Source organism: Aquarana catesbeiana, linkage group LG05 (genome assembly GCF_042186555.1).
Source record: "Aquarana catesbeiana isolate 2022-GZ linkage group LG05, ASM4218655v1, whole genome shotgun sequence".
In the NCBI taxonomy this organism is placed as follows: domain Eukaryota; kingdom Metazoa; phylum Chordata; class Amphibia; order Anura; family Ranidae; genus Aquarana; species Aquarana catesbeiana.
The window spans coordinates 193,538,104-193,563,625 of record NC_133328.1 but is presented as its reverse complement, the minus strand read 5'-3'; the positions used below and the strand labels follow the sequence as shown (position 1 = coordinate 193,563,625).

Sequence of the window (25,522 nt, the reverse complement as noted above, 5' to 3'; positions counted from 1 at the left end):
TACTGAATTTAAAGGAGTGAAAATAGAAGTTGCATTAATTAGACAGGACATGCAAAAATTAAGAGATTGCACAGTTGCAATGGAGGGCCGTATGAGTACTATTGAAGATGATGTGGCCCCGTTGCAGCATGAAGTACGGCAGGTTCAGTCCCTAACCTCCAGCCATGCTGCACGTCTGGAAGACATGGAGAACAGGCTTAGGAGAAATAATGTGCAGGCAGTGGGCATCCTGGAAAAAAAACAAAGGAATGAATCCTGTGGTGCTGGCCTGTGGAAGCTTTTGGCCGGGAAGCGTTTTCTCCTATGTTTGCAGTTGAGAGGGCTCATCGAGTGCCTGGGAGGTCTCCACGCCCTGGGGAACCACCACGGGCATTCCTGTTCAAATTACAGAACTTTAAAGACTGTGATTCTGTGATTCGATTGCAACGCAAGCGGGTAAAATTCACAGAGGTCAAGCAGCGCTTACAGCGATTTGATATAGCCTATGCGATGCTATATCCTGCTAGATTGAGGGTAACGGCAAATGATCACACCCACGTCTTTGAAAACCCCACTGCGGCATCAGATTGGCTGGATCGAGAGGAGCATACCCTGCGGAAACCCATGAACACCTAAAACACAGGAACCTGGCTACCTTCCTTTTTGCACCTGTTGGTGGAATGCAAGTTACATGCATTTGTTATATTACCTATACCTCTTTAAAGCAGTAAGTTTACATACAGTTACTGTATTTGACATCACTTTTCCTCATATGGAACTGTCAAGTCCCTTCAGAGCCACGGGATAAAAGAGACTTAGGGCCCCCCTAAATACCTGTCCCGCGTGGACGCACTGTTCATGTTTGGCCCCTTTTGTTTTTGGGGCCTATGTGTGTTATTTTTCTTTTTTGTTTTACTTAGTTCTCTGGCCCCCGATGTGAGATGTGATAGCCTCCAGTGGGCCTCTGGATGGTTTTTGGAAGTGTGTACCTACTGCATCCTATTACTGACAGCCTCCCATTCTGATATTCAGACCCAATGTATCCATACTTTAGAGGTCCCCTGTGACCTACCCCTTTTTATGGAACACTGGCACAATATTGGCCCCACCTCCCATGTCACAACTACGTCTTTCATTTGCACATTTTTGTTTTTCGTTTTTTACTGCCACGAGGCAGGTTCACTGTGTCTATTCTTATTGCTAAGATGTTATCATGGCGGTAGAATGTAATCTAATATCATGGACCGTGAGGGGCCTGGATGATGCAGTGAAACGTCATGCACTTTTCTCTATACTTAAATCATACCGCTCTGCAGTAGTTTGCTTGCAGGAAACGCACCCCCAATCCAATACTCTATCTACGCTGAAAAACTCTGGTTATCAGGTGTAGTTTCACTCCACTCACACCGCTTATTCCAAAGGAGTTAGTATTTTCATTTCTAACGATGTGTCTTTTGCTTTAATACATTCTCGTGTTGATGACCAAGGTCACTATATACAGTGGGGACAGAAAGTATTCAGACCCCCTTAAATGTTTCACTCTTTGTTATATTGCAGCCATTTGCTAAAATCATTTAACCACTTCAGCCCCGGACCATTATGCTGCCTAAGGACCAGAGGAATTTTTCCAATTTGGCACTGCGTTGCTTTAACTGCTAATTGCGCGGTCATGCAATGCTGTACCCAAACAAAATTTGCGTCCTTTTCTTCCCACAAATAGAGCTTTCTTTTGATGGTATTTGATCACCTCTGCCGTTTTTATTTTTTGCGCTATAAATGGAAAAAGACCGAAAATTTTGAAAAAAAAATGATATTTTCTACTGTTTGTTAAAAAAAAATCCAATAAACTCAATTTTAGTCATACATTTAGGCCAAAATGTATTTGGCCACATGTCTTTGGTAAAAAAATGTCAATAAGTGTATATTTATTGGTTTGCGCAAAAGTTATAGCGTCTACAAACTAGGGTACATTTTCTGGAATTTACACAGCTTTTAGTTTATGACTGCCTATGTCATTTCTTGAGGTGCTAAAATTGCAGGGCAGTACAAAACCCCCCCAAATGACCCCATTTTGGAAAGTAGACACCCCAAGGAAATTGCTGAGAGGCATGTTGAACCCATTGAATATTTATTTTTTTTGTCCCAAGTGACTGAATAATGACAAAAAAATAAATAAATATTTACAAAAAGTTGTCACTAAATGATATATTGCTCACACAGGCCATTGGCCTATGTTGAATTGCACCCCAAAATACATTCAGCTGCTTCTCCTGAGTATGGGGATACCACATGTGTGGGACTTTTGGGGAGCCTAGCCGCATACGGGGCCCCGAAAACCAAGCACCGCCTTCAGGATTTCTAAGGGCGTAAAGTTGTGATTTCACTCCTCACTACCTATCACAGTTTTGAAGGCCATAAAATGCCAAGATGGCACAAAACCCCCCCAAATGACCCCATTTTGGAAAGTAGACACCCCAAGCTATTTGCTGAGAGGCATGTTGAGTCCATGGAATATTTTATATTTTGACACAAGTTGCAGGAAAGTGACAATTTTTTTTTTTGCACAAAGTTGTCACTAAATGATATATTGCTCAAACATGCCATGGGCATATGTGGCATTACACCCCAAAATATATTCTGCTGCTTCTCCTGAGTATGGGGATACCACATGTGTGGGACTTTTTGGGAGCCTAGCTTCATACGGGGCTCCGAAATCCAATCAACGCCTTCAGGATTTCTAAGGGCGTAAATTTTTGATTTCACTCCTCACTACCTATCACAGTTTTGAAGGCCATTAAATGCCAAGATAGCACAAAACCCCCCAAAATGACCCCATTTTGGAAAGTAGACACCCCAAGCTATTTGCTGAGAGGCATGGTGAGTATTTTGCAGCTCTCATTTGTTTTTGAAAATGAAGAAAGACAAGAAAAATGTTTTTTTTTTTTCAAATTTCAAATTTCAAAAGTTTGTGACAAAAAGTGAGCTCTGCAAAATACTCACTATACCTCTCAGCAAATAGCTTGGGGTGTCTATTTTCCAAAATGGGGTCATTTGGGGGGGGGGGGGGGGGTGTTGTGCCATCTGGGCATTCCATGGCCTCCGAAACTGTGATAGGCAGTGAAGAGTGAAATCAAAAATTTACGTCCTTAGAAAGCCTGAAGGCGGTGCTTGGTTTTCGGGGTCCCGTACGCGGCTAGGCTCCCAAAAAGTCTCACACATGTGGTATCCCTGTACTCAGGAGAAGCAAAAGAATTTATTTTGGGGTGTAATTTCACATATTCCCATGGCGTGTTTGAGCAATATATCATTTAGTGACAACTTTGTGCATAAAAAAAAAAAAAAAATTTGTCTTTTTCCCGCAACTTGTGTCACAATATAAAATATTCCATGGACACGACATGCCTCTCAGCAAATAGCTTGGGGTGTCTACTTTCCAAAATGGGGTCACTTGGGGGGTTTTGAACTGTCCTGGCATTTTATGCACAACATTTAGAAGCTTATGTCACACATCACCCACTCTTCTAACCACTTGAAGACAAAGCCCTTTCTGACACTTTTTGTTTACATGAAAAAATTATTTTTTTTTGCAAGAAAATTACTTTGAACCCCCAAACATTATATATTTTTTTAAAGCAAATGCCCTACAGATTAAAATGGTGGGTGTTTCATTTTTTTTTTCACACAGTGATTGCGCAGTGATTTTTCAAATGCATTTTTTGGGGAAAAAACACACTTTTTTAAATTTTAATGCACTAAAACACACTATATTGCCCAAATGTTTGATGAAATAAAAAAGATGATCTTAGGCCGAGTACATGGATACCAAACATGACATGCTTTAAAATTGCGCACAAACGTGCAGTGGCGACAAACTAAATACATTTTTAAAAGCCTTTAAAAGCCTTTACAGGTTACCACTTTAGGTTTACAGAGGAGGTCTACTGCTAAAATTACTAAAAATCTAAAAAAGCTAAAATCTAAAAGCTAAAAAAAAGCTAAAATCGATCTGACCTTCGCGGTGATACCTCACATGCATGGTGCAATTGCTGTTTACATTTGACGCCAGACCGACGCTTGCATTTGCCTTTGCGCGAGAGCAGGGGGGGACAGGGGTGCTTTTTTTTTTTTTCTTTATTATTTTTTTGATTTTTTTATCTTATTTTTAAACTGTTCCTTTCATTTTTATTGTTATCTCAGGGAATGTAAATATCCCCTATGATAGCAATAGGTAGTGACAGGTACTCTTTTTAAAAAAAATTGGGGTCTATTAGACCCTAGATCTCTCCTCTGACCTCAAAGCATCTGACCACACCAAGATCGGTGTGATAAAATTCTTTCCCAATTTCCCAATGGCGCTGTTTACAGCCGGCAAAATCTAAGTCATGAAATGCTTGTAGCTTCCGGTTTCTTAGGCCATAGAGATGTTTGGAGCCATTCTGGTCTCTGATCAGCTCTATGGCCAGCTGACCGATTCACCAGCTGCATTTTCAGGTTCCCTGTTGGGACAGGAGAAAAAGAGAAAAACATGGAAGACGGTGGGGGGCATTCCCTCCCACTGCTTGTAAAAGCTGTCTAAAGGCTAATTAGCCACTAGGATTGCTTTTACATGAAAGCCGACCGCTGGCTGAAAAGAATGATACCAAGATGATACCTAAACCTGCAGGCATCATTCTGGTATAACCACTCAAAGTCCAGCGACATGCTGGTCCTTGTTGGGCATATATTGTAAACTTTTTTTTCATGCAGCCTGTGGGCTGAACGAAAAAAAGATATTGATCGGTGGGTATGCCCACTATTAGAATACCTCCCTTCATCCACCCACTTCTAATGATGGGCATACATGCACCATTTATATATGCCGAAGCATGGGGGCATCCTCCTGCAAAAGGCAGGAGCAAATCGCTCCTCCACCCACTGCTGCCCCCACGCCTCGGCATATATGCTGAAGTATGTAACTGTGGTGGTGAAATCACCTCCGACAGCGCTGGAATCACGGCTTTATATATCGTGGGAGCAAACGCTGTTGCTGTCAAGATAAATAAATCCGCGCTGCAACTGAATGGCATACCTGCTAAGCAAATGATGGTTAACCAAAAAACAAAGTAACATTACAGTATAACAGTAATACTTACCATACCTGCTAAGCAAATACAAAAAAAACATAGTAAAAAATAAAACATTTAACGCAACCTGTGCCTACCTAAAATATATATATACCGAAGCATGGGGGCATCCTCCCGCAAAAGGCAGGAGTAAATCGCTCCTCCACCCACCATATTCGTGGACACAGAGTAGTTTCTCCACAACACCAGTCGCCGTAGTAATTTGGGCCATCGTGTCTGCATGAAGGGAGGTGAGAACGAAAACATTCTTCTTATCCCTCCACTTCATAGTGAGCAAATTATTACACTTCAAGCAGGCTCTCTCCCCCAGCCTAAGACGGGAATCTACAAGCTGCTGGGGAAAGCCCCGGCGATTAGGTCGCACGGTACCCCTTTCCAAATAAGGGTGACACCAAGTCCCACACTATCTTGCCAGCGCTTCCTATGTAGTCAGGGCAGTTTGTTGGCTCTACGTGACTATCTTTGCTCTCGTAAACCATAAATCTACATGTATAGCCTGTGGCCCTGTCACAGAGCTTATAACATCTTGACCCCGTATCTGGCACGCTTGCTGGGAAGGTACTGTTTGAATGACAAGCGGCCAAATTTAATCAGGGACTCATCAACGCAGACAACTTGATGGGGAGTAAACAAGTCTGCAAAATGTTGGTTGAAGTGGTTTACGAGGGGCTGAATTTTGTAGAGCCGATCGTATCCAGGGTCTCCACGAGGACGACAGAGTTCATTGTCGTTGAAGTGCATGAACCGCAAAATCTGCTCGTATTGTGCCCTGGCCATGGAAGCAGAGAACACGGGCATATGGTAAATTGGGTCAGTGGACCAATATGACAGCAACTTACCCTTTTTATTTATGCCCATGTTGAGGGAAAGGCCCTGAAAGATCTTAAATTCGGAGACCGTAATTGGTCTCCAATCTCTGGCAAGGGAGGACTGGGGATTAGCGCCGATGAATTGACCAGCGTATAAATTGCTTTGGTCCACAATAGATCTATAGAGATCTTCGGTGAAAAACAGCGAATACAAATCCAGTGGCATAAAATCAACCGTTTCCACCTGAATTCCGGGTTGGCCAGTGAATGGGGGAAGTACGGGTGCAGCAGAAGTGGTGGGTTCCCAATTCGGATTGGCGAATGCAGCAGGAAGGGCACTATGGGCACGACGGGCCTGTCTTTGTCTTCTTGGTGGCAGCGGGACACTACTTGTGCTTGCCACCTCGCCAGCTTGAACTGCACTTATGGGACTCACCACGTCACCAAGTGTTACTGCAGTGCTGGATATACGACCAGGGTGTACTAGGCCGCTGGTGCTTGCCAGTTCACCAGAAGGAATAGCAGCACTAGTACTTCTCTAGTACTTCATACGAGAGCCCTGCGGTTCTTGCACTTCAAGGACAGAAGAAGAAGATTGGGGTCTGGTACGCCTGACCTTAGCAGGGACCACAACGCCGTCGTCAGAGCTATCTGATCGTATTCTGAGCCTGAATCTGACAGATGAGTGACTTCCTCTTCACTATCTGTCATGCTCAGAAACGTGTAGGCCTCTTCAATAGTGTACCTTCGATTTGCCATTTTGGGCTCTAAATTTAGGGGTACACTAGTGAGACTCACAGGCAAAAAAGCTCCTGACTGTCAGCGACTGATTCAAAACGCTACCAAAAAACTGTTAGCGATAGCAGGGATCAGGCCTGACTCTGCGAACGCTGCAGTTATGTGTGCTTAGTGTTTTGTAAGTGTCAGTGATCGATCGATACTGCACTTGGGTGGGCTGGGCTGGGCTGGGCTGAGGAGCAAAACGCAGGTGCTAGCAGGTATCTGGGCTGATCCCGCTAACACTGCGTTTTTGGGAACCCTAAACTGCTGGGGAGTATAGATCTGATCGGATCAGATATCGATCCGTTCAGATACTATAGCACTAAGGGAGGTGTATGCTGCGTGCGTGGGTGTTAGGGGTACTGGCGCTAACCTGACGCTGCCTGGGGCGACGCAGACCTTATCTGACCCTAAAAACTTAACTTATATCACTGCCGGGCAATTAGGGGGTTAAACCTTTATAAGGTAATAAACGGCGGGTGCCCTAAAACTATAACCAGCGTCACCCATAACACTTATATGGTGATCGCTGGTGAAAGGGTTAACTAGGGGGCAATCAGGGGGTTAAAACCTTTAGTAGGTAGTATATGGGGGTACCTGTCACTATAAAACACTGACAGCGAACCTATATACTTACCTCCCTAACTAGCGTCACCTGTGTCACTAATACATCGATCAGAAAAACGATCGCTTAGTGACACTGGAGACGGGGGGTGATCAAGGGGTTAACCTTTATTAGGGGGGGTTAGGGGGGTACCCTGGACCTAAAGGGGGGTACTCTAGACCTAAAGGGGGCTAACCTAACTGCCCTAACACTTATAACTGTCACAAACTGACACCAATGCAAAAAAAAAAACTGCTATTGGTGTCAGTGTGACAGGGGGTACAGGGGGGTGATCGGGGGGTGATGGGGGGTGAAAAGTGTGTCTGGCGTGTTCTACTGAACGTGTTGTGTTGGTGCACTTACTTGGATGTCTTCTCTCCTCGGCGTCGGATCGAAAAGACCGGCTCGAGGAGGGATGACATCACTTCCTGTGGCTCTGTTTACATTACAGAGGCACAGGAAGGATTTTCATTCGCCGGGAGCGATCGGGAGGGGGTGGCCACGAATGGATGGCCTCCCCCTCACCTCTCATCGCCCAGGAAGAAATGGCGACCGCCTCTGGCACCGGGGGGGGGGTCCGATCGGACCCCCCTCCCGCGGAAGGCAGATCACGTGTATGTACGTGATTCTGCCTGTCCGTGCCACCTTGCCGACGTACATCGGCGTGAGGCAGTCGTCAAGTGGTTAAAGTGGGGTTCCACCCAAAAAAACAAAAATACTTGAAAAATCCTAAAAAAAAAAAACAAAAAAAATTTGGATATTTTTTTTTTTTTACTTACCTCTAAATGCCTGTTGCTAGGTGGTCCCTCGTAGTCTGCCCCTTCCAGTGCCTGGGCTGGTGACATCACTTCCCCCTCGGCACAGGAAGGGCTCCGCTCTGCTCCCTCGCCGCTGTCAATCATCTGGGACCCATTACAGGTCCCAGGTGACTGAGTGGCCAATCACGGCGCACGGCACCGCTCGCACATGCGCAGTGGGTGCCAGGCTGTGAAGCCACAGCCTGGCGCCCATAGTTACAATGCCGGCGCCGCTGAATGGAGGGGGAGACGAGCGGGGCTTCGATTCCCCGCATCGCTGGACCCAGGGACAGGTAAGTGTCCAATTAAAAGTCAGCAGCTGCAGTATTTGTAGCTGCTGACTTTTAATTTTTTTTTTTTTTTTTTACCCGACCCCCTGGGTGGAACTCCTCTTTAAGTTCATTTTTTCCCTCATTAATGTACACACAGCACCCCATATTGACAGAAAAACACAGAATTGTTGACATTTTTGCAGATTTATTAAAAAAGAAAAACTGAAATATCACATGGTCCTAAGTATTCAGACCCTTTGCTCAGTATTTAGAAGAAGCACCCTTTTGATCTAATACAGCCATGAGTCTTTTTGGGAAAGATGCAACAAGTTTTTCACACCTTGGATTTGGGGATCCTCTGCCATTCCTCTTTGCAGATCCTCTCCAGTTCTGTCAGGTTGGATGGTAAACGTTGGTGGACAGCCATTTTTAGGTCTCTCCAGAGATGCTCAATTGGGTTTAAGTCAGGGCTCTGGCTGGGCCATTCGAGAACAGTCACGGAGTTGTTGTGAAGCCACTCCTTCGTTATTTTAGCTGTGTGCTTAGGGTCATTGTCTTGTTGGAAGGTAAACCTTCAGCCCAGTCTTAGGTCCTGAGCACTCTGGAGAAGGTTTTCATCCAGGATATCCCTGTACTTGGCCGCATTCATCTTTCTCTCGATTGCAACCAGTCGTCCTGTCCCTGCAGCTGAAAAACACCCCCACGGCATGATGCTGCCACCACCATGCTTCACTGTTGGGACTGTATTGGACAGTTGATGAGCAGTGCCTGGTTTTCTCCACACATACCGCATAGAATTAAGGCCAAAAAGTTCTATCTTGGTCTCATCAGACCAGAGAATCTTATTTCTCACCATCTTGGAGTCCTTCAGGTGTTTTTTTAGCAAACTCCATGTGGGCTTTCATGTGTCTTGCACTGAGGAGAGGCTTCTGTCGGGCCACTCTGCCATAAAGCCCCGACTGGTGGAGGGCTGCAGTGATGGTTGACTTTCTACAACTTTCTCCCATCTCCCGACTGCATCTTTGGAGCTCAGCCACAGTGATCTTTTGGTTCTTCTTTACCTCTCTCACCAAAGCTCTTCTCCCCCGATAGCTCAGTTTGGCCGGACGGCCAGCTCTAGGAAAGGTTCTGGTCCTCCAAAACGTCTTCCATTTAAGGATTATGGAGGCCACTGTGCTCTTAAGATCCTTAAGTGCAGCAGAATTTTTTTGTAACCTTGGCCAGATCTGTGCCTTGCCACAATTCTGTCTCTGAGCTCTTCAGGCAGTTCCTTTGACCTCATGATTTTCATTTGCTCTAACATGCACTGTGAGCTGTAAGGTCTTATATAGACAGGTGTGTGGCTTACCTAATCAAGTCCAATCAGTATAATCAAACACAGCTGGACTCAAATGAAGGTGTAGAACCATCTCAAGGATGATCAGAAGAAATGGACAGCACCTGAGTTAAATATATGAGTGTCACAGCAAAGGGTCTGAATACTTAGGACCATGTGATATTTCAGTTTTTCTTTTTTAATAAATCTGCAAAAATGTCAACAATTCTGTGTTTTTCTGTCAATATGGGGTGCTGTGTGTACATTAATGAGGAAAAAAATGAACTTAAATGATTTTAGAAAATGGCTGCAATATAACAAAGAGTGAAAAATTTAAGGGGGTCTGAATACTTTCCGTCCCCACTGTATTCCTTATTAGTAAATTGGCTGGTATGATGTGTATTATAGCAAATATCTATGCCCCTCCACCCTTTTCCTCGGACAGTTTAAATTGTTTAGCTCAATTTATGGCTCCATATCCTGATATACCCATTTGGGTTCTGGGGGATTTTAATAATCTCCTAGATAAGAGAATAGACAAATTCTCGCCTCATAGCGGGTGTCCTGGGGGTCCTAGTGGTGCTACCTCATTTGCAAGGCTGATTTTTTAAATTGGTTTGAGGGATGTGGGAAGGCACAGATATCCAGATAAGAGATGTTACTAGTGCTATTCTGCCACGCATAGAGAATTATCACGCATTGATTTCTGTTTGTGTAGCTCAGTGGCTATGCCCAGAGTTACTCTAATTGAATATGTCCCATGGAGCATTTATGACCATTCTCTTCTTTGGACACTGATCTCTGTTCTGGGTACAAATGGGGAGAGACTGTGGAAAATAAACCACTTCTGGCTCCAGTTATTCCCTGTTGATGATCCCGTCCCTAGGGCACTTACCACCTTTATCTGCTGTTACAGGGGTACTGTGACACCGGGTATTGTCTGGGACACCCTTAAGGCGCACCTCAGGGGACTCCTTATAAAACAAAACTCTGTTAATAAATCCGCCACTAGAGAATGGGAATTTTTTGCTGAGGCTAAGAAGAAACTTTATATTTCTAGCCCCGCACCGGCTTCTGAATGGAGATGGTTGGTAGCCCAGACCCTTTATCAACAGGCTATTTCCACTGCTGCTGAAAAAAAAAGATTTTTTATGCAACAACATTACTTTGAGGAGGGGGAAAATACAGGGCACTTATTGGCTGTGATCTCTTGGGCACAACGGGCTAAGTAGCAAATAGATGCTATTCAGAGCCCCACTGGGGAAATTGTCATGCCTAGGACCGAGTGACGTCTGTGTTTGGCAACTATTTTAAGGCTGTGTATACCTCTAAGGTCTCTCTCACAGAGGAGGAACTGGTGCACTTTTTGAACCTCTTCCAACTCTATCCACGGGCGGCTGCAACCTATTGAATGCTCCCATTACATTGGAGGAACTTACTGAGACAGTTGCCTCTATGGCTAACAGTATGTCCCCAGGCACAGGTGAGGTTTATAAAAGATATAGTGAGCCCCTCCTTCCTATTCTTCTAGATACCTTGAACTTTGCTGTAAGATCTGGGGGTCTCCCCCAATCTATGAATGAGTCAGTCATAGTAGTAATACCTAAACCTGGAAGGAACCTGTTGCTACCAGACGCTTATAGGCCTATCTCCCTTATAAACTCAGACATTAAGCTGTTGGCCAGGGTCCTTGCCACACAGTTGGCGGAAGTTGTCTCAGATCTGGTGCATTTGGACCAGTCGGGCTTTATACCGGCTAGGTCTACTGTACTAAATATACATTGTTTATTCTTGAATATCCAGTTGATAATCCTGGAAATTATCCTGGAAATACGGCTGTGTTCTCCCTCGACATCACCAAGGTCTTTGACAGCGTCGAGTGGAAGTACCTTTGGGTGGTTTTGAGGAAGTTCCCAGTGGGGAAATTCTCTCTCCTGGGTGCATTATATGCATTATTATATGTGTATTATCACACACGCTTGTGGCTAAATACCCAGCCCGGGCCTTTAAGAAATGGAGCGATAATCCCAGTGTCTTCCCAGGTATTATCCTTCAAAGGCACGTATTGCCAGTCGATCCCCATAAACGTGCCCCAGGACGACGTCAGGTGTGACGAAACGCGTAGGAAGGAGTGACGTGCTGACGTTACTGCGTTCACGCAAGTCCCGGAGTAACGGGCTGCAATCAAGAGCCGGACGGTTTATACTGCATCTTTTTATCGTTTTAATTGTAAGTGCAATACTTTTCTTTATGTAATAAAATCACTTAAGATTTTTACACTATGAAAGCTTTTATTTCTTTATGGGGATCAACTGGCAATACGTGCCTTTGAAGGATAATACCATATTGGGGTGAGCAGCATTGATATCTCTCCTTAATGTGTCTTCCCTCTTTGCAATACCTGGGAAGATGCTGGGATTATCGCTCCATTTCTTAAAGGCCCGGGCTGGATAGTAAGCCACAAGCGTGTGTGATCTCCCATAATAGGAGATCATTTGGAGTCGGTAAGCGGCAGTGTGTGTAGAGGTGGAGGTTATATCTTTCTCAACCACGACTCTTGGGTGCATCATATGTCAGTTTCACATCTGAGAATCATCTTAATACAGTGGACTATTCATAATATGATACAATGTGATGATTAATCAATTTTTTATTTTTGCACGGAATCACTTTATATACAACAATTCAGCACTTGCAATGTTTATTGCATGAATTCACTTTATATGAAGATTTAGTGCAACTTAATATAGAAAGAAGTTTATATAGAGGCAGGGAATTATTGACAAGTTTCAGCCACATATTCCGCGTTGGGGTCTCTGACCTGTAAGGAAAATGGCTGCACTTTGGTTCACTATATACTTTAGATAAGGGGCCTGAACATTTTTTATATACATGATAGATGAAATGCTAACACAAGGCTTTTATAATGTTAAGTGGAAATTTACTAGCTAAGCTATCTGCAAAAACAGGAAAGTACTTGCGTTGACAATCTTTTGAATATATATACAGGAACAAGTTAGAACATCCCACCGCAAACCTGGGCCTAAAGCCAAATGCACCTTATCGAAAGTATCTTAAAAGGTTATTTCTATATTATTCATTTTCTCGGAATTTAAGCTAAGAAAATATATTTAGATAAAGGACATTTTGGGTACTTTTCGTTAGGTAATTTTTTAAGCACGTCAGAATATTATGCAAATACATATGTCATATAACATGTAACTTGTGATATGTAACTTGTGATACTTGTACTCTTGTGATTGGATAAACTAAGGGACCGCCCCTTGGTTTGCCCCTACTGATGTATAATGGATTGTTGCCCTATATAACATGTGAAAAGATATAATACATTTGTATTTCTCGATATTCAACGCGCTGTGTGGTGTCTTGATTACCCAATCGATTGAGAGATCTTCTTGGTGTCTGAGTCCAGCTCGAGCAAGGAAAAGGTTTGGGGGCGCACTTGACCAGTTGACCAGTTGACCACTACCCTTTCAGTGGTGTCAGATCATTTTATTCTCCCTGATCATGACCCTTTCCACGTCAGCAGGAGGGACTTACTCGCATAGAAATAGAGGATGCAAAGTAGTCTCCTAGCCTGAGGCTGGACAGCGAGGTCACCAAATTTGCCCAGCAGAGAGTTTTTAGAGTGCACTATATTTGGCAAACCCAGTGCAGAAGATATGAAGGAGCCTATGTCAACCCAGAAGTCATGTACCAGTGGACAAGTCCAAAAGCAGTGGAGAAAATCAGCAGTTTGTCCGCAACCGCGGAAGCAGTCAGCAGAGAGGGATAGTCCCATTTTATACAGTCTAGCGGGGGTGAGGTGTGAATGATAGAACATTTTAAGTTGAATCACCCTGTCCCTCGACGAGATAACAGAGGTTTTGAACATATCACAGAACTCAGATCAATCCTCTTCTGTGATAGAGATATCAAAGGAGGCCCACCTCTCTTGAGCCGTCAATAACCTAGGGTTAGTGCCTGTCATGAGAGTGGAGTAATACATAGATATAAGATTTGTCTGGTCCGGGTCTCTCAGAAGTTTTTCCAGGTCAGGTGTTCTAATAGGACTGAGCAGAGAACCAAACTGAGTGCGTATATCATGTCTGAGTTGGTAAAAGTAAAATAGGTATGTCGATGGGATGTCAAAGTCTGTCTGTAGTTGAGAAAAGGGTTTAAAACCCTGGGGGGTATATAGATGACATAGATATTTCACTCCCACTGATGTCCTTCTGATGGGGTCAGCTATAGAACATAACTCCTTAAGGTTAGGGTTGAACCACAAGGGACTGTTAGGGGAGGTCTGCCGTGAATCAGTGGACATTTTCGGAATAGGGAGAGGGAGGTTTGGATTATCGACATGCCGGTCCAGGTGGTGTGCATCCCCTATAGACAATGTTGTGGAGTGTCTCAAATGAGGAAAATATGGCTCCCTCAGTAGTGGTGCAGGCATTATCAGGGTTAGGGTGGAGCCATTCATGAATGTTAACCAGCTGGGATGCTAGGTAGTAAAGGTAGAAGTTAGGGAATGCCAGACCTGCTATATGTGAGGGGAGGCACAGAGTTTCTAGAGCAACTCTAGGGGACTGCCCGATCCAAAGGAACACAATACAGATGGAGTCAATGCTTTTAAAATGGATTTGGGAATTTTGCAAGGTGAATTAGCCATAACATACAGTAGTTTAGGTCAGTAATTCGTTTTAAGGACATTGGCTCTCCCCATGAGAACCAGGGGCAGATCTTTCCAGTGAACCTGGGCTTAAGCATAATCATTGGGTCTACATTCTCTTTTAAACTTTAGTTGTTTGATTTGATTTGCAGCTGAATGGACAGAACTGCTCAAAAAGCTTGGGCACAGAAGGAATCAAAGGATCATAGTAAGTCCACTGTAAAGGAATCACTGTCATTTAAAGACAATCACCATTGGGCTTTTGAGAGAATATGAATTTCCATCCCCTATTTATCATAAATATACAGCATATAACAGCATCATAATAACAAAGCCTTTTTGTCAAGAGGAATGTAAAAAACAACAGGGCTCTGTGTCTGATGCTGTTAAGGGTACTTAAGAGGTAGAAGACATCAAATGTAAATATATGTTCAAGCATTTGGCAGGGCAGTTACAGCCAGTTCTTAGAGGTCTTCTCACTTCTGCTTGTATGAGTCATCCTAAGTCACACTGCCGCGACTTGAAAGTCGTGTGAATTTGCAGCGATGTTACTACGATTTGGCTGCAATTTCAGGGAATGCCTGTGTAAACTTGAGGTCTATGGACCTCAACTCGCATCAAAGCCGGACCAAAGTAGTACAGGAACAACGTTGAAGTCGGTGCAACTTGAAGTCGAACAGATATGAATGGTACTCATTAGAAATCATGGGGTACGACTTGTCATGCGACTTTGCGGTCCCAAGTCGCAGAACAAGTTGCACAAGTGTGAAAGGGGCCTCAGATAAACTTAGTATGTGGCATGCACTAATTATTAACAAATATCTGCTATTAAATGAGTTTTCATTCTTCAGATACCTTATTCTTTACATTTACTGTACTTACTATAATTTTGTTCTGCCCCTGATTATTTCAAGGTTTTCAAAAATACTGAGGTCAGCGTAAATTTCTGGCCACCACTGTATTACTAAAAATCCTGCAAAAGAAAGAGGGTCTAATTTAATAATTTTGGCAGTATAGTAGAGTAGTTATTTTTTAGGTTCATGTTGCATGATCTCCATCTAGCAATCAGTCAGCATCATATTAGTTCAAGCGAGCAATAAGCAGCAATTGCACCCCTTGCTGTGTCTATCCCATCTAACTTTTTTTACAAAGAGAATGGCAAAAGTGAAGAGTCTGCTATAGAGAAACAGGACCACAATATGATAAACTGTGCTATGAAGGCACAAAATCACCCTCCATATTGTTCCTTGTGGCCACATCACTGGTAAATGCATGTGCTTCTAACGTCAACTAGTTATTGCAATAAAGACAGATTCAAAATTAAAAAATTGGTTGTTATCAATTCCTTTTACTTCCTTAATATGTTCATGTTTGGATAAAGTCTCTTTTTCAGTCACAATTTTTATTTTTACTATACACAGGGCCAGTGCCAGCAATAGGCAGGTCAGGCAGCTGCCTAGGGCGTCAGGGTGGGGGGCAGCAAAATCTGGATTCCCAGGCACTTGCTGGGGATTCGGATTTTTATCACCTGTCCCTCCAGCAGGCAAGCTAAAAACTTCCATCCTGCGCCCCATAGAAGAGAGGGTGCAGCATGGAAGCTTTAGTTTGCCTGTAGTTTAGTAGGCAGGCTGCTGTCAGCGTGAAAGAGTCGGAGAGCAGCTGCCAGAGCGGATCCAATGAGGTAGAAAAAGGCGGAGCGGTGGGCGGATTCCAATGTGTGCGGGAAGGCGGGAGGAGGCTGGGCAATTGCTGTCAGGCAGCTTGGAGGTGTGCGCTGGCTGTGCACACTGAAGTAAGGCCAGTGGAGGAGGAGTGCAGGACACTCCTGCTCTTTGCAGCTGCTGCTGCCGCCGTCGCTACTAATGATTCGGGTGAGATCATGACTGCCCCAATGACAGCTAACACACCCTGATTGCTGCAGATTCATCCACTGACATCATCTGGAGGAGGAGCAGCAGGACTGGGAGGAACTGCCAAGATCTGAGGGGTTGGTAAACATAAGATGTGTGTGATAGTGGAGGGAGGGGGGGGTTCTGGCGTGTGTGGTAGGGGAACTGTGATCAGAGTGAAGAGATCTGAGGGGTGTGATGTAATCAGAGAGGGGGGTATCTAGGGGTGTCATGTAATCAGGGTGGGGGAATCTAGGGAGGTGCATTATGGGAGAAGTAGGTGTGTGTTGGTGTGTGTGTGGGGCGGGAGGTTGATCACAGTGAAGAGATCTGGGGGGTTATCAGACTGGGGGTATTTGAGGGAGTGGTGATTAGGCTGATGGGGGCATATCTAGGGGTGTGATCGGAGTGGGGGGTATCTGGGCAGGTGTGATCAGGGTGGGGGGTTATATAGGGGTGTGATCAGAGTGGGGGGGATCTGGGGAGGTGTGATCAGGATTGGGGGGGATCTAGGGGTGTGATCAGAGTGGGGGTATCTGGGGGTGTGATTAGGGTAGCAGTATCTGGGTAGGTGTGATCAGGGTGGGGGGTATCTGGTGAGGTGTGATCAGGTGGGTTATCTAGGGATGTAATCAGGGTGGGGGATTTCTGGAGGTGTAATCAGGGTAGGGGTATCTGGGGGGGTATGATCAGGGTGGGGGGGTTATCTAGGGATGTGATCAGAGTGGGGGTATCTAGGGGTGTAATCAGGGTAGGCATATCTGGGGAGGTGTGGTCAGGGTGGGGGAATTATCTAGGGGTGTGATAAGAGTGGGGGGTGTCTGGGGAGGTGTGATCAGGGTAGGGGGTTATATAGGGGTGTGATCACAGTGGGGGGTATCTGGGGGTGTAATCAGGGTAGGGGTATCTGGGAAGGTGTGATCAGGGTGGGGGGTATATGGCGGTGTAATCAGGGTAGGAGTATCTGGGGAGGTGTAATCAGGGTGGAGGAGTTATCTAGGGGTGTGAGCAGAGCGTGGGGGTATCTAGGGGTGTAATCAGAGAAGGGATATCTGGGGAGGTGTGATCAGGGTGAGGGGGGTATATGGGGTGTAATCAGGGTGGGAAAATTTGGGGAGGTGTGATCACAGTGGGAGTATGTTTTTTTTGGGGGGGGGAGTGATCTGGGAGTTTGCTAATGGGGGGAACCCAGCCATTGGAAGTTTTAGTTGGTCTCACCTGACAGCTGCCTGTGGCCAATAAGGGGAAGCAAGGAATGCATAACCCCACCCCCTCATTACACACTGCTATTTAGTGGGAGTTCAGCACAGCTCCATTTTCAATGGTGTGAGATGTCCTGCACACTGCACCCCATCACTTTACAGGCAAAATGTGAAGGAGGTACCAGCTCGGTTTTAGACAGGGAGTAGCATGAGGAATGGTGGGAATTGTTTGGGGGAAGGGGTGCAGCAAAATGTATTTTCACCTACCTTGAAAAAAATCCTTGCACTGGTCCTGAATATACAGTACACCCCCTACCAGTTTTTCAGGTGCCTTCCCCTGCCCCAAACCCCACCCTTATGCCGTGTAAACACAGGCGGACTTTTCGACCGGACTGGTCCGACAGAACGAATCCGTCGGACAATCCGACCGTGTGTGGGCTTCATCGGACCTTCAGCAGACTTTTTCTGTCGAAAATCAGACAGACTTTAGATTTGGAACATGTTTCAAATCTTTCCGCCGGAACTCTGCCGGACCCAGTTCCTATCGAGAAATCTGCTTGTCTGTATGCTAGTCCGACGGACAAAAAACGATGCTAGGGCAGCTAATGGCTACTGGCTATGAACTTCCTTATTTTAGTCCGGTTGTACGTCATTACGTAGGAATCCGTCGGACTTTGGTGTGATCGTGTGTAGGCAAGTCCGTTCGTTAGAAAGTCCGTCGAAAGTCCATCGTAACTCCGTCGAAAGTCCGTCGGAAAGACAGTCGGACCTTTGATGCCGAAAAGTCTGCCCGTGTGTACACGGCATTAGTGCAAAATCCTACCCTCTTAGTGGCGTAGCAATAACTGAAGACACTAGAAATACAACATGCAGATCCTGTATTACTGCACTTTCATCTATGTCTAAAAAAGACAAAACCAGTTGGGTTTAAGATGCTAAGAGACTAGTTTCTAGTGAGAACTGCTAATGCAGAACTGTGCCCTTTCCTATATATCAGACTTTGCTGCCAAATGTCAGGTCCAGGTCTCAAATGGTAGCCAGGAACCAGTCGGTGTTGTTCATGACAGCCAATCATGATTACATGCACTCAGTACATAAACCTCTAAGGCCCCATGCACACGAGACGCTGTTAAACGCGCGTTCAGAGGCAGTTGGACACTTTTTTCAACTGCCCCTGAACGCATTCAGTGATATCCTATGTGTCCATGTACACAGTCTCGTTTTTTGGCGTTTTAGGCAGATGCGTTTAACCTTGTTTTTCTAGAAGCAAAAAAATGGGTTCAGGCGCAAAAGTTTTCCACGTTTCAGATGCCGTTTAGCCGCGTTTGCACTTATAAGCGTTTTTAAAGGTGCCCTATTTTTTTTACACAAAAAATCTAAAAAATTATGGCAAATGATGAATAACCATTAACAAATATTTTAAACCATTGTAATTGCTTGCAATGATTCATAGACCATTTATATACCCTAATGAGCCCTTGATCCAATCCAATACACCACTAGCATTGCTGTTATCCGAAGTATAATTGGAATTTGACCCATATGTTGTTAGATTTGAACAAGCAACTAGTGGCAATTGATGTGGCAAGTGGACAATCCACAACTTGTTGCAGGTGACGTGGCAAGTGGACAATACACAACTTGTGGCAGGTGACGTGGCAAATGACAATCGAACTTGTGGCAGGTGACATGGCAAGTGGACAAACCACAACTTGTGGCAAGTGACGTGGCAATTGACGTGGCAACTTTTGACAAGTGACGTGGCAAGTGACGTGGCAAGTGGACAATCCACAACTTGTGGCAGGTGATGTGGCAAGTGACGTGGCAGGTGACGTGGCAAGTGGACAATCCACAACTTGTGTCAGGTGACGTGGCAAGTGACATGGCAGGTGACGTGGCAAGTAACGTGGCAAGTGGACAATCCACAACTTGTGGCAGGTGACGTGGCAAGTGACGTGGCAGGTGACATGGCAAGTGACGTGGCAAGGAGACAATCCACAACTTGTGGCAGGTGACGTGGCAAGTGACGTGGCAGGTGATGTGGCAAGTTGACAATCCACAACTTGTGGCAAGTGATGTGGCAGGTGATGTGGCAAGTGGACAATCCACAACTTGTGGCAGATGACGTGGCAAGTGGACAATCCACAACTTGTGGCAGGTAACGTGGCAAATGACAATCCCCAACTTGTGGCAGGTGACGTGGCAAGTGACATGCTAAGTACAAGTACACTGCTGCTCTCTCAGCTGCTGTTACTCACTCTGGTCTCACAAAATGGCTGAAAGAGTTAAATAATACGTTTTTTTGAGCTTGGGGAGGGTCTTATGTTATCTTAACTAAACGCTTCTAGATGCAAACGCGGCAAAACGGGCGTTTCTAAATGCCGGTTTCAGCTTTTAAAAACATGCGTTCAGCAGAGTTTGCACCGGCGCCTCGTGTGTATGGGGCCTAAGCCTGCAGATGTCACTGCAGCCTGAAGATGGCAGTGTGCCTCTGCATAATACTGCCATCATCAGATACAATCACAGTATTAAAAATAATAATAATTAATTTAAAAAATATTTTTCTGATTTTAGTTAAGCCTATAATAAAATAACTGAACAGGATATTTAATAAAACAGTGCACCAATTAAATATCTTATATGCCTTTAAAATCAATGTAACCGTTATTCAGATAAGCAAATTAGTCATAGAACTATTATAAAGTAAACCAACACATAATGACTCTGCTAAATTTTTTCTGTGCACCAAGGCTTCACATGAAAGCATTTAAATCACCATGCTGCTATAAGATGCTGCCTAATGCCGCGTACACACGGCTGGACTTCCCGACAGAAAAAGTCCAATGGGAGCTTTCGGTCGGACATTCCGACCGTGTATATGCCCCATCGGACTTTTTCTGTCGGCATTTATGCCAAACTCAGATAGAACATGTTCTAAATCTTTCCGACGGAGTTTAGCCCGTTGGCAAGTCTGGCCGTGTGTACGCAGCATTAGAAAGAATAACGTTGGCCCTGTTCTTAATTGCTTGCCTTACTATATACATTTTTCTTGCAGCAGCCATATAAAATAACAACAGAACGCTATATTTAACAACGTGTAAAAAAAATATGTATCAGTTTATTTTTCATGTGGCACAAATCACGATTTAGATAAAAAAAATAAAAAACTACACTATACAACCACGTAACAATAAAAATTGATATTCTCAGTTGTATTACCATTCATGAACATACCTGTAATTTCCCGTATATTTCTAAGGAATTTCAGCTTTTCAGGATTTAGTTTTGGTGTCTTGGTGAAGACATCACTAAAGAAAAGTCAGAAGCAAATGAGACTCTAAAATGCAAGTCTACCCAAAATGGCCTTGTAGTTTTTGCTGTATTCTGAGTTTTTGTAGAAAAAACATTGGCAGAAAAATCACAATGTTGGCATAGAACTTTGCATTTTGCCATGGTGAAAGTTCATAGAGAAAAGCTAAGACGGTCCTTTACCATGTAAATTAAAAAAAAAAAAAAAATACAGGAGAGAAAGTGCCACTGTCTAAGTGTACTAGTATGTATGGAATATTGTGCAAAAATGAAAACAATAAGGTAATGCACTCACTTAGTACTCACTTAGTACTTAGATGACGCATTTTGTTAAGTACTCTGCCAGATGACCAACAGGGGGGGGAATCTTTCAGGTAGGTAAATTCAACAAAAAAAGAGCTTGAGAAAGGAGACTCTGCCCCAAAATGCGTAGCCACGCCCCTTTATGTCATCATCATGGCTACCAGTCGCTTCAATGTGGTCCTTTGCAGCCGCTTTTTGTGTCTATACAGCCTATCCAAGCTGGCTTATGTCTCCCTGTGCTGTTTCCTGTACCATCTGGCAACAAGAGAAGCCCGCACTAGCATTCCACACCCAAAGTGCTGTTCCTATTAATGGGACCTAGTGTCAGAAACCATGAATCAGACTGAGACAGAAGTACAGTTAAATCACACTTGTTTAATAATAATAAAAAAGGTAAACAGAGTAAACGTAGTCAAAGCATAGCCAGAGTTCAGGAACTGGAATGGATAGTCAGACAAGCCAAAACGTCAGGGGGCCAGAGATGAGCGTAGTAGAAAAGCAAGCAGGATCTGGAGCCAGAAGGAATGTCAGCCAAGCAAGTCTTTAAGAGGAACGCAGGAGAGCGTCTCTAGAGATGTGACCAAGGAGAAGGCAGAGATCATCTGGACAGGACGGCTTAAGTAGGCAGGACTGACGAGCAGGATATCATCAACAGGTGAGCCACTGTGGAGATATAGGAGCTGGCAATTAGCAGACAGCTGCAGCTGAGCGACCAGCTTTGAGAAGGAAGGGCTGAGCCCAGCCCTGACAGTACCCCCTCTTTAATGACCCCCACCTCGGAGGACCACCAGGCTTCAGGGGAAAATGTCTATGGAAATCACGGAGGAGGACAGGGGCATGTACGTCCGAGGAGACCCAAGAGCGTTCTTCTGAATTCCCAACTATGCACAAAAGGTTCACCAGAACCAGGACACAAACTGACTACCCCTGCCTGAGACAATCACCTTGGGTAGCCCATGTAAGTGAATGATCTCCTGAGCAAAAATGGAAGCCAGTTCCTTAAAAGTGAGCAACTTCTTAAGTGGAATACAATGGGAAATTTTCGAGAACTAGTCAACCACCATGAGGATAACTGTGTTGCCCTGGGAGTTGGGTAACCCACAATGAAATCCATAGACAGGTATGTCCAGGGCCTTTCTCTATTGGGTATGGGTTGTAGGAGGCCCACTGGAAGGTGTCATGGAGTCTTACTCTGAGCACACATGGAACAGGCAGCTATGAAGGTGGTTACATCAGCACGTAGACTAGGCCACCAGAATTGTTGGCAAATGGCCCAAAAGAGTTGATTCTTCCCAGGATGGCCAGCAGCCTTGGGAGAATGGTAAGTCCGGAGACTCTCTGGGACAAAGCAGCGGTTACAAGGTTTCTCAGGAGGAGCATGGATCTGAGTAGCAAGAATTTTGTCACTCAAAGGAGAAGTGAGACTGGTGCGAACCGTAGCCAGAATACGATCAGGAGGAATCACAGGAACCGGAAACCGACTCCATCTTGGAAATGGAGTAAAATTGTCGTGACAAAGCGGCAGCCCTTACATTCTTAGTACCAGGTAAGAATGAGACAATGTCATTGAAACTAGACAAGAAAAGAGCCCATTGCTCCCTGCTGGGAGAGGGGCATTTAGCCTCAGATAAGAATGTGAGGTTCTTATGGTCAGTAAGATGAGAACCGGCACAGTGGTACCTTCGAGAAGATGTCTCCATTCTTTCAGGGCTAAAATGATCGCTAACAGCTCTCTGTCACCAATCTCGTAATTGCACTCTGCAGGTGACAATTTCTTGGAAAAGTAGCCACACATGCATAGTGCTCTCAGAGGTAGGGCTTTGAGACAGAAGGGCGCCAACTCCAGTCTCAGAAGCATCAACCTCAAGGATAAATGGTAACGGAGGATCAGGATGTGCCAACACAGGAGCAGAAACAAAGGCAGCCTTGAGACTCTCAAAGGGCTTAATGGACTCCAAAGACCAACTCTGTGGGTTACCGTCCTTTCTGGTCACATCAGTCAGGGGCTTGACCAGAGACGAGAAGTTACAAATAAACTTCCGATAATAATTGGCAAAGCCAAGAATACGCTGCAGAGGACGTAAACCCACAGGTCGGGGCCACTGTAGGAGTGCTGAAAGTTTCTCTGGGTCCATCGAAAAACCAGCAGTGGAAAAAACATAACCCAGGAATTTAACCTGTTCACGATGGAATTTGCACTTCTTCAATTTACAATAGAGATTGTTCTCTCTTAGTTTCTGAAGCACATGACAGACAACTGTGTGGTGGCTCTCCAGGAACTTGGAAAATATGAGGATATCTTCGAGATAAACCACCACACATAACTGCAACAAATCTCGAAGGATATTGTTAATAAATTCCTGGAAAACTGCCGGGGCGTTACAAAGGCCAAAAAGCATTACGAGGTAATGGCCTGTTCTGGTATTAAATGCAGTTTTCCACTTGTCGCCCTCCTTAATCCTCATGAGGTTGTGTGCCCCTCTCAAATCAAGCTTTGTGGAAACCGTTACTCCCTTGAGGCGGTTAAATAACTCCATAATCAATGGAATAGGGTAGGCATTCTTAATAGTGAAACGATTGAAACACCTATAATCAATACAAGGTCTCAGTTCACCACTCTTCTTCTTCACAAAGAAGAAACCAGCACCAGCAGGAGATGAGGATTTGCAGATGAAACCTCGAGAAAGTACATCTGCAACATACTCCTCCATGGCCTTATCCTCCAAGACTGACAAAGGGTAAATCCGACCACGAGAGGGTATGGCACCAGGTTGAAGGTCAATTAAGCAATCATATGTCCAGTGTGGAGGCAAACTACTGGCTTGACCTTTGTCAAAGACATCGCTAAAAGCGCGGTACTCCTCCGGCAGGGAGGAGAGTGAAGAGGTGCACAGGACCTTGGCTACCTTCTGGAAGCATGCCTTACTGCATTGTGGTGACCAGGAGAGAACCTCAGCATGGAGCCAATCAAAAGAGGGGTTGTGCCTCTGTAACCAAGGATAACCAAAAACCAGTGGAAACTTAGGTGAGGAAATAACTTGGAATTGGATTATCCCATTGTAAAGAGCCCCTACAGTCACGGACCATGGAACAGTCTCATGAGTCACATGGGCAGGCTGTAGAGGTCTTCCGTCAAGAGCCTCTATGGCAAGTGGAGTGTCACGCAGCTGCAGCATGTCAGAAACCATGAAATCAGACAGAGACAGAAGTACAGTTAAATCATACTTGTTTCATAATAAAAGTAAAAAGAACAAACGTAGTCAAAACATAGCCAAAGTTCAGTAACCGGAACGGATAGTCAGCTAAGCCAGAAGTCAGGGATCAATGTAGTGGAACAGCAAGCAGGATCTGGAGCCAGAAGGGATGTTAGCAAAGCAAGTCTTTAAACAGGAACACAGGAGAATGTCTCTGTGATGTTGACCAAGGCGAAGGCACTGATCCACTGGGCTGAACGGCTTAAGTAGGCAGGACTGACGAGCAGGATATCATCAACAGCTGAGTAACTGTGGAGAGATAGGAGCTGGCAATTAGCCGACAGCTGAGCGGCCAGCTCTGAGAAGGAAGGGCTAAGCCCAGTCATGACACAGCGTAATCGAGTGCTTCGATACAAAGGCAGCATCAATGAACAGGCCTGCAGCACAGGTTGTACCGGAGCAGCCACAGTGGGAGATTCCAGGTGAGCCGACTCAAGAGTGTTTGTAACGCCATGGCAAACTGATCCATGTGTTGATCCTGCTCATCCAATCTGGAAAAAATATTACCAACAAGTGGATTGACTGCATCTTCTGAATTCATGGCCTTCGCCTACTGTCAGAAACCATGAATCAGATTGAGACAGAAGTACAGTTAAATCACACTTGCTTAATAATAATAAAAAAAAGGTAAACAGAGTAAACGTAGTCAAAACAGCCAGAGTTCAGGAGCCGGAACGGATAGTCAGACAAGCCAAAACGTCAGGGAGCCAGAGATGAGCGTCTCTAGAGATGTGACCAAGGCGAAGGCAGAGGTCATCTGGACTGGACGGCTTAAGTAGGCAAGACTGACGAGCAGGATATCATCAACAGGTGAGTCACTGTGGAGAGATAGGAGCTGGCAATTAGCCAACAACTGAGTGGACAGCTTTGAGAAGGAAGGGCTGAGCCCAGCCCTGACACCTAGGACCTCACGACCTGCAGGTACAATTTTATTACTGCAGCTTTCTATTTGATTATATATGAGTGTATTACTATCTCCTTTTTATATATAGGATTTAATAAATGCTACACTGGGAGTGGTGCACTCTCTTTTTTTTGGGCTTTCTTTATCCATGCTCATCAGTAAACCTCGGAGAGCCCTCAATGAATATTTTGTTGAATCTATCTACCGGAAAGATTCTCCCCATAGGTCATCCTGCAGAGTACTTAGAGAAACGTGGTATCCAAGCACTTGTATGTGAGTACATTATCTTATTTTTTTCATTTTTTCATGA

At 44.7% G+C, this 25,522-nt stretch overlaps 1 protein-coding gene across 4 annotated transcripts in view; it reads right to left on the bottom strand.

The window, feature by feature from the left end:
- Positions 1-25,522, bottom strand: part of LOC141144605 (epidermal growth factor receptor-like) — a 285,658-nt gene that overhangs the window by 56,129 nt on the left and 204,007 nt on the right. For 3 of the 4 annotated variants that reach the window (XM_073630457.1, XM_073630456.1, XM_073630455.1), the window contains 2 exons: positions 20,677-20,750; positions 15,234-15,324 (listed from right to left, as the gene is read on the bottom strand). The exons of the other annotated variant lie outside the window; for it this stretch is intronic. In XM_073630457.1, coding sequence (XP_073486558.1) covers positions 15,234-15,324; positions 20,677-20,750 — 165 coding nt within the window. The remainder of the gene's footprint in view (positions 1-15,233; positions 15,325-20,676; positions 20,751-25,522) is intronic. 4 annotated transcript variants of the gene reach the window in all.